General features: G+C 36.3%; 1 protein-coding gene across 1 annotated transcript; it reads left to right on the forward strand.

The window, feature by feature from the left end:
* Positions 1-3848: 3848 nt before the first annotated feature.
* On the forward strand, positions 3849-9552 carry LOC110530354 (homeobox protein engrailed-2b-like). The gene is made up of 2 exons (XM_021613339.2): positions 3849-4695; positions 6662-9552. Exons 1-2 carry the CDS (start codon positions 4230-4232, stop codon positions 7000-7002), a joined length of 807 nt encoding a protein of 268 aa, XP_021469014.1. The 5' UTR covers positions 3849-4229; the 3' UTR covers positions 7003-9552.
* Positions 9553-10002: the final 450 nt, after the last annotated feature.

A 10002-nucleotide genomic window follows, 5' to 3' on the forward strand; every position in this document is an offset into this window, starting at 1 on the left:
CAATTCTTTATATTTCTATAGGCCTATAATCATGTATCAAGTAGCCATAGGCTATTTCACTGAAACACGCTATTATTTCTTTCCTGAACTGACCGAAATTAAAACACAATGGACCAACACCCTTTTTTCCCAGCTGTAGCCTGATATAGGCTATAGTTGCTGCAACCATGGTCACCAAAAAGTAGAGGAAAAGGCTGGGGTTGAGTTGACTGGAGAAATCCAAACTGGCTCAGTTTTCAAACGCCTATTCAGCTGGGATTTATCCACGCCAGGGCGATCGGGGGGATTAACCAGTAATTAAACCCCATAAACAATCGTCCCATTGGCCTTTTCAACGTCTTGTTGAAGGAGACTTGGTCACTTTGCACATAAAGGAAAGTGCGGATAGAGGGAGGGACAGTTTAGATCAATGATCTATAAGTAAATAGCAAGCACATCCTAAAGTATTTCAAATGTCATTTATCCAATAAATTACATGTTTATAGAAAATTATACATTTAAATGACACGTAGGCTATACATTAAAATGAAAATACTGACAGCAATCAGTTGAGTTCAGGATTCATTTCCCTGGAATATGACATTATGTGAGGGTAAACGGGGTAAACATAATTAACGGGGTATGAGTATAAATAAATTCGCATAAGAACAATTAAAAATGTGTCGGGAGATTAAGTCATGCCAATAGATAATCTACATAATCGAACCAAAAGGAAACCACTATGAAAGTTGGATAGGCTATGTCCTGGCCAGAAAAACCTTATCGGGGTTGAGACCAGTGTGCCGCACAGTTTTCACCAAAAGCTTTCCAGACTATAGGAAGTGGTCAGTAGGCCTAACCTTTATCCTCATCCTCGGGGACCCCCTTAGTGTTTTCTCTCTCCGTTTGTTTTTCAAAGGCCAACAGGAAGCGTCAGGATCCAACATGACCCCTGCATTGTTACAGAGCAGATATCACAGCCATTCAATGGAGCACATCTGTGTGCTGGTGATCTGGGGCTATGATCTGTGAGCTGCAGCCAACGCTATGGCGTTCATTCACAAATCCCTCTGCCTCTGTAGCATAACCCTTTCTGAGGGAAAGTAAACCAAATAGAAAGATACATTTACCGAAATAGAAAGTTTTGACTGGGTTAGGAAAGCTAGGATGAAAGTTACGAAAATGGGCACCAGATTGCCTAGGCCTATTAAAATTGTCGGTGGATGACTCTGTTAGAATAGGCTAGACTGGAATTATTGGACTCATAAGGAAATACTTTTCCAACTGCTAATAATTGACTATACAGAAATGTGTTTTAGGAAAATTTGCATATAGGTTGAACTGCGATGTTTTTAAATATGAGCAATTAAGAATAATTTAGAAAATATGATTTGGCCTAAGATTAACTCCGTAAAAGAACGATTGAACATTTGCAAACAATATGCCAAATTCTATTTATGTTTGACATACAGTGTTGCAGATTGTGAGAGTTGGGGATGTCAACATGAAGGACAGAAACTTCCGTCAAAATATTTTAAATGGATAATATTCACATCTCTGCACGTTTGTTAATCGTTCCACACGAATTTCAATATTTCATAGGACAAGGTTATGAATGCGAAATACAGCTTCAAAAAAAATATAAGCTTAACAAAACTCATCTGACATTGCTTGGACCTCTGACAACTTCAAGCTGCATGTATTTTCGATTACAGGGTCCAACTTCACCAACGAGTCCTGGTACGTTTTCAAATAAGCATTGCAGAACAGCGTAAATAATTTAAAATAACGTCAACAGGTCTGCACGTGTTCTTCAGCAATATGGAATTGGAATTTCATTGTTTGCTTCGTCGCATGTAGGCAAGGCACACCTAGTCTACATGCAAAGCTGTCCTTTTAAATGCTATAGGCATACCGTATGAATAGTCTATATGTCACATTTAATGTTTGATGCAGGTGCACCAAACATTAACAATCAATGTAACAATTAAACATGAACAATCAATGTAACAATGAAATGCTAAAATAGGCAGCCTAATATCCTGTATCAGGACAAAAATAGGCACACCTAAACAAAACTAATCACAAAGATGAATTAAGAAGACACTGGGACTACAAAACACACACATTTAGCTGAACAATTGTATTTCTGGAATATAAATGATTAAAACGTGTATGATTTAATACAGCCATATAACGAATGATTTGACCATTATAAGTCAGTATTTCATGAACACATGTATGTTTTCAGTTTTTGCTATAGGCAAAGTTTTTTTTAATCTCTCCGTGATGTTGTCTATAAACCTGTAACCTCTACATCCAACTAGTAGGAAAATGAAAAAGGGAAAAGTATAATGAATACTAGATCAGATCAATCCAACTCAATATTCTCAAACAAAAGCCAGTCTTGGTAATTTAATATTTTCTAAGGAGCAGTCCAAAACATTAATTAATAGGCTATTCTTGTGCATTATTTGTTTACAGTAATATTTTGCGGATCGTTGATAACATCTGGAATAACTTCTGCCTTCTACATTCCCAACTAGGCTATAGGCCAACAATAATGTTCAAACGCTGTGTAATAACACAAAATAATGGATTCAGACATGTTATGGCCAATCCCAACAACTAGGCAACATCATGTTTTTGGTGATGCCATAGGCACTGCATGACACATAGGCTGTCAAATAGAAAATAACAATTTGTTCAATACGCCTGCACTATATATAATGCACACCTAGTTCACCATGTTTAGAGAGCAAGATGCGCGCTTGTTGACCTGAGCTCATTTCGCTCATCAATATGTCAAAATATATCCCAGTTTGATTGTATACGACAGTCAGAAAGTCTACATTTTACCGAAAGACTTGACTGAGGACATCACCCATATGCATTGGGCCACCGAGAGAAGAATAGTCTTCAATTCTTCACCGCAACATCTGATATCACAGCTGTTTGATGGCATCGCCAATTTTTAAAGCGCCACGGTCCTTTTTACGCGCAAACCGATTTTGGCTATTGACTGGACTAAAGACCAAACAGATTGTCCGCGTCCACTAGAGCAACAATCGTATGATAAAAACTATAGACTACATTACCCATGCCCTATAGTGGTTATAGATACTATTGGATAACCAGAGACCAATGGATGACTATTACGCACCATATTTGATTAGGCTACCTTGACAACATAGGGGAATATTAAGTTGCATTCACATACAATTTGACATAGGGCTACTTCACGTGCAATAGACGAAGAAACGAGTAGCCTAGCAAGTGCACCACCCATCGTGTCCCCCTAGCCAACTATGCGCTACTCTGGGAAACACCGTTGGAAACTTATTCAGTAATGTTGGGGACTGCTAAAGCATTTGCGGAGTGATGGCTCATCCCTATTTGGAAATATTCCTCAATCATCCAGAATTTGGGGGGGAAGATTGAGAAACATATTTGAGATTTCACACCCCTCCCCCATTCGAGGATACCCCATTTTCATGGGCAAGTCTTGTGTGCGCTTTGAACCGAAGAACCAACGAAATGTGGAGATATGTCTATAACAAAAAACTTTTTTTAAACTCTCAGCAGAAAATAGTTTGTTTTTTATTATAAAAAACAAACTGGGAAGGCTGACTGAATCAGAAATGGTGTCCTACTTGTTTATGTTTTTTGAATACTACAGCTTTGAGGATTGGGTGAGGTGTAGGGGTGCTGTCATCGTTCTTCTAGTATTCTGGAGTCATTGGTCATGTGGTAACATTTCACGAACTCTATTGGTTCAAGGCACGTGTCTTAGATACCGGACTGCAACGTCACTGGGGGGACTCGTAGCCTATTAAAAATAAGAACGAAAATCCATAGTGAAAGTATTTCAGGAGCAGTTAGCGCCTCTTTATCTACTCGTAGTTTAGTAGTTGAAGCATCAAGATTGGATTGGTTCTGAAAGGGGACTACTACTACTCAGTATTTTAAATGGTAGTCTACTTTCTCAACAAATAGATTGATCGCAGCAAGCCGGAAAAATACATTTGAAGTATGTTTTTTCTTTGTGAAAAAGGCAAGAGGCGTGGTTTTATTACTACCAAAACTAGATACTGAAAAAAAAAAAGGATTTCGTTTTTATTTCCAATTACATTGTATTTAAAAAACGTAGTGGACAAGGAAAGCTAAAACATTCATTCATTGGAATTCATAATTTTGTGTGGGAGAGTGAGAAAGGTAGGCTACCAGAATTGGACATAGAGTATTTCACCATGGAAGAAGATGATAATCGCAATGGAGAGCGTCAAGATTCGGGCGAAGAATTCAACAGAGCTATTCTTCCTCTTCTTCAAGCACCTGGGAACCAGCAACCGCACCGAATCACGAACTTTTACATTGATAATATTTTGAGACCAGACTTTGGACGGCGGAAAGACGGGACTTTTAATTATGATGAGAATCACCTCAATAGACGAGAGAATAGTCCGCGCCTTCCCCCAAAATCTGGGCAGTTAGGTGGGACCGTGGCAGGGGAAGGAACATCGAATTCTCGTTCAGTCGGTGAGCCAAAAAAAGATATTGTTGGAGATGCGCCTCTCAAGTCCCGAGGAGAAATTGGAGATCAGTGCCTAAGCTCCGACTCGGATAGTTCTCAAGCCATTTCTGCACCTTCGTCGAAACCTATGCTCTGGCCAGCCTGGGTGTATTGTACAAGATATTCAGACCGGCCATCCTCAGGTAAAGTATAGTATTTTCCTTGCCTTAGTATAAAGTAAGAATAGGAATACCATGAACCATTGGATCACTTGTGCAATATAAACTGACTCAGTGAACTAAATAAGTCAAAATATAAACCTGAAACGATCTCCTGCAGCCGCATTATACAAACATAAAAACTATCCCTTTGTGTAGCCCATTTTCAACTATTTGTCCGAAACTTTTAGGAAATGAATAAAATAATTTTCGAATTATTTTTTGGTTGCCAAGTAATGTTATTATTATTATTTTTTTATCCATAACGACAAGGAAGATTTCGATTGACCTAGAATTCTGATTGGATGATAATGGCGGTTACAAACCAAATATTAGGCATAGGCCTACTATAGGCAATGTCATCGTATTGTTACTGTTATTATAAGTATCTCCTTAAAAATATTTGTCAAGTCATGCAATTATTATCAAGCTGGCAATTCCGTTTGAGTAGCCCTAATAAAGAAAACAATGAAAAGGATGAAAAAAATAGAAAATTCAATACTTTTTGGAGGAAAAAAAAAGGATTGAAAGTATCGAAGTATTAAACATATTGAAGTAGTTAACTTGTAAAGCAACTTTTAAATCAGTATTGAAACGCAGTTTAACGCCATTGTTCCTCACTCGTCTTTGTTAATATTTAATTAGCATATTGTTTTGACAATGGAGCAAGGCAAAAAGTATTCCATCTATATGCGAAATGACTGAGATGCGTGCAATCAGACTTTTAGAGTGCAACGTTTCGAGAGAAAAATTTGACAGATATTAAGAATAAAGACGTCGTTTTATAGTTACTTTTTACTTCCCTCCTCTGTTATATTCAGCCTGTAGTTGATCTTATTCTTAAACTATTCTCATATTAGGATATTAGGCCTAGCATAAGTGTTTATCTACTGCTGTAGGATGTGATTATCAGATCTTCCATTATGGCCTATAGCAGAATGTTTGTTATATTTTGAGCTTTTTCATATAATGTCGAAGTAAATACACTTCAAAAGTGTATCAAAGTAACAATTATAGATACTGTCTGTTTTCATTTCTAGGCTATTTAATTTCTAGCTAACATCGTTTAAAATTAGCACATTGTTAAACTATATTGGATTATCCATTCAGCTATTTAGAAGCACTAACATGAAGTTAATATCGATAATATGCCATCGTCGTATAACATATATGCCCTATACTATGCATATTGAAATGAATACATTAACTTCTCTGAACAACTCGAAAATAGTAACAATAGTTATATTACTAAACAAAAAAAGTTACCACTGTGTTTTATGTTGGTCTCATAGCATAGGTCTGTCTGCATGTAACGAAATAAACGGTAGAAGAAACTTAATTGCAGGAGTACGGAAAAATATACTTCGATGGAAGAAAAGGGCCTATTGATCATAATAACATTCAAATGCTATTGTGAATCCAATAAACGTGTAGCTGCGAATCGATCTCTTATTTGGTGTAGAACCAGTCAACTCAAAAACAGTTTAATGAAATGTTCACGATATTCATTACATATTTATGAAGCTTATAAATGTAGTTCCTATGGTAACAGCGAGAAAGGGGCGCCTTATACCCCCTCCCTCTAACCCCACCCCCATCAACACCCACCCATCATCCTCTCCTATGCACACAAAACCCTGCACCCTTTTAGAATACTTTACATTCGAATACAATTTTAGGTCTACAGCTTATTGTGCCTATACTGGCAATTTAGCTAATATTAATACCACCACAATACTTATTCTGCTACTAAAGGCCCATTGGGCCTAATAGTTGGTTACTACTGATATCCTACTAGGTCTATTCTAAAATGTTAGAGTACTACGAATCTGTTTTGATCGAAATGATAATCATATGAATGAGTCAGGCATTAGTGATGTTATTGAGGATGTTGAAGGCATCATTTTTGTCTGTTTCAATGTCTGATCATCGAATGTATTCTAATCTACAGGGCCAAGATCTCGTAAACCAAAGAAGTCGACCACTACCACGACAACGACGACGACCCCAAGCAAGGATGACAAGCGTCCAAGAACGGCCTTTACAGCAGAACAACTCCAGAGACTAAAAACGGAGTTTCAGACCAGTCGGTACCTGACTGAACAGAGAAGACAGAGTCTGGCACAAGAACTCGGCCTCAACGAATCTCAAATTAAAATCTGGTTTCAAAACAAGAGGGCTAAAATAAAGAAGGCTACCGGGAATAAAAACTCTTTAGCCTTGCACCTGATGGCACAGGGACTATACAATCATGCCACATCATCTAAGGATGAAAAATCAGACAGCGATTGAAGAAAAGATACAAAGCAATAAATAACTTTAAAGGGCCAGTGTACAAAAACACCAGCAAATATTTAAAACATGAATGAGACAGGATTTTGCAATATTCTGTAGGTATAGTTGTTTTTTAAAATTGTTTTTTAAACTTTGCTAGGTATTATTACTGCACTGTTGGAGCTAGAAACACCAGCATTTCGCTGCACATGTGATAGCATCTGCAAATCAGTGTATGCGACCAATACACTTTGATTTGGTTTAAACCATTTTGTGTTATAAAACTTTTGCCATGTTCTCCCTGGAACTTTAGAATTGCTTCAGCATCAAAGTTTGTTTTGTTTTTGTTTTGTTTTTAACAAGTTTTGTTTTTATCACATTTGACCGAAATAATGGAAACATGCTGATGTCCAAAGATTTGTTCTGCTGCATTTTGGAAACTGTGAATTTTAAATAGCCTAAATAGTGTTTATCTATGTTTTTACGTTTTTTTATCACACTGTTTCCTTGTACTTTGATGTTCATGTTGAAGATATGTTTTCTGAGGCTCCTTTGTTTTGTGTAAAAATACAGCCTGTCTGAGTTGATATGGAGGGAACCATATGCATTAAATGATGCGTATTATCTGATAACAATGCATTTTTATCTTCAAGTGCTGCATTAACTATAGTTATCTCGTGAGCATTAAAAATGAATAAATTCAGTCAAATAATTCAGCTTTGGGTACATGTATTGATATGAAACTGAGATTTGATTAAAAATAAATACATAATATATTCAATAGGCCTATAAATTACTTTAAACTTGACCCAAACTATAGAAATGAGTTGAGTCATAAAAGGAATGTAGCCTAACTTCACTTTCACGAAAGGACCTATCTTGAAATACCTATAGCATATAGTAAGAAAAACAAAACAGTATTTTATAAACCGAAATATTTGTCTGGTATGCAAGCGCGTAAAACGAACTTTCTTGCAAGTCTACCATTGGTTAACAATGCTATGATTCACCCCAAAGTTCAAGTTATGCGCGCGTAGCTCATATCCAATGGTTAAATAGGGAGGAGTGGTGGGGGTGGATGACAACAATGGGAATTGAACAGATATCCATTTGGAATTATAATGGAAATGCATCCGTTTTGGGTCACTTCCACCACCAACAAAATCCAATTTAACCCCGACTCAAATCAGGATTTCAGGGCCATGCAAGGACCTTTAACTTTGTACCATAGGCCTATATGGAACACCTTCACTTCAATCATTATACTCTTATGAAACACTTCACCGCTGAAGTAACGTCAATGGGCATCATATATGTCTACTGTACAAATTATGTATCTCAAATTGTCCATGCATTCCATAGTTTGAAATACAATTTATTGTTATTTGCAAATAACATAATGTTCATATTTATAAACAATACTCAGCGCCCATATTGTTTCTCTAAAATAATGTTTACATTACTTATTTATCTTGCAATAACTTCTTTTTGTGAATTAAACATTTAGAGGCCTTTGCATGAAACCTGCAATCTGTCACCTGTATATCACGAGACAAAAGTTGCTGTATCTACCAAATTGTGGTCTTATGATGTGAATGATCTTTTATTGTCAATCTTAAGTGTGTGTAAATTAAAATCCAAATTTAAAACACACTTTGCCTTAAAAATTCTGTAAATGAACTTTTCTATGAGAACTGTGCTACAAAGAAATAACACATTAAATGTTTATAACAAGAATGGGCTATTGCCATTAGAGATGGTATACGTGAATTTACAACATAATATTTAAGCATATGTATAAAGAAGGACAAAGTTTTGGTTGTATTTTTCTGTCAGTATTCTGATATGAGACAAATGTAAATAATTTGTATCATACTGTGAAATTAACCAATAAGTAAATAAACCACAAGAATACTAAGACAAGTTTAAATCCTTTATTTTTTTATAGTGATATAAACAACATGTCAATAATCAGAGGGCTCTAAAAGTACAGGCTGATTAACGTCTACTGTTCATTCACAAACTGCCACTCTGGGAATAATTTAAGGCATAAATGTGATATGGCTAAGCCGCATTTATGTTGAAATAACTGAATATCAATTTGAATAACAATTACTGGCCTGTCTTGAAGGTAAATGAGACAGCAAGGAGAATTTAATCGAAGTACAGAACAAATAATGCCACTTAAAAATATTGTCCTCTGATAGGCAATTGGTGGGTTTATGTATGATGCATGATCATTTCCTTGATACAAGGCCTGCCCCATGCCTCTTTCTGGATGGGCTAGCTATCAATACACATATTTGTGGACGTGTTTTCTCATACAGAGTAGACTGCATTGTGTGATTTGCTATTCGCAGGTGGTCATCAGCTAAATAAACCTATAAAGAAGAATACATTATTTCATGCATGGAAATAATGTATTAGACTTGTTTTACAGTCTGCGATTTAAGTGGTGTTTACATAAATTACAAGCTGGTAATGACCTAATAGGCCTACTTGCATTCTGGTTTCTTTGGGTTTTATTCAAACAAGCAGCACTTGCACAAAATATCAGGTAGTTATAGTTGTGTTGATTTCTTGGAAGTGGCAACAGAAGTATCCATAGTTACTGTATAATGTCCTTGTAAATACCAGGGAAAACGCAAGTAAAACAGTAAATTAAAGTGACCCTACAGTAAAGTAACAGGACTGAAAAGTATTAGTTAAATCACTACAGAGTTCAAATTACTTTAAAAAGTTGCACTCTTCAAGTTTAAGTATGAACAGAATTCAATCAAACTTGGTATGCAGAGAAAGCATCTTGTCCCTGCACCAGGAATGTCATTTTTTTTTAAATGACAATGGAAAGGACGACTGTTGCTTTCGCCAGGCAAACATAGTCTACAATGTATTTACTAAATGCAAAATACTAAAAAGAGATGTTGACCACAAAGAAAAGTTACACATAACTTGCACCAAGGTGCACCATGATGTCTAAGTTATATGCAGGGGAGTATACCTCATTTTAGTTTTACA

The sequence above is a fragment of the Oncorhynchus mykiss genome, chromosome 8 (genome assembly GCF_013265735.2).
Source record: "Oncorhynchus mykiss isolate Arlee chromosome 8, USDA_OmykA_1.1, whole genome shotgun sequence".
Taxonomy (NCBI): Eukaryota; Metazoa; Chordata; class Actinopteri; order Salmoniformes; family Salmonidae; genus Oncorhynchus; species Oncorhynchus mykiss.

What these genes read in the sequence shown, in the direction of transcription:
- LOC110530354 (XM_021613339.2), top strand. Translation starts at nt 4,230, where the DNA reads ATGGAAGAAGATGATAATCGCAATGGAGAGCGTCAAGATTCGGGCGAA. An exon ending in TTCAGACCGGCCATCCTCAG is followed by an intron (nt 4,696 to 6,661) that starts GTAAAGTATAGT and finishes TCTAATCTACAG; the next exon opens with GGCCAAGATCTCGTAAACCA.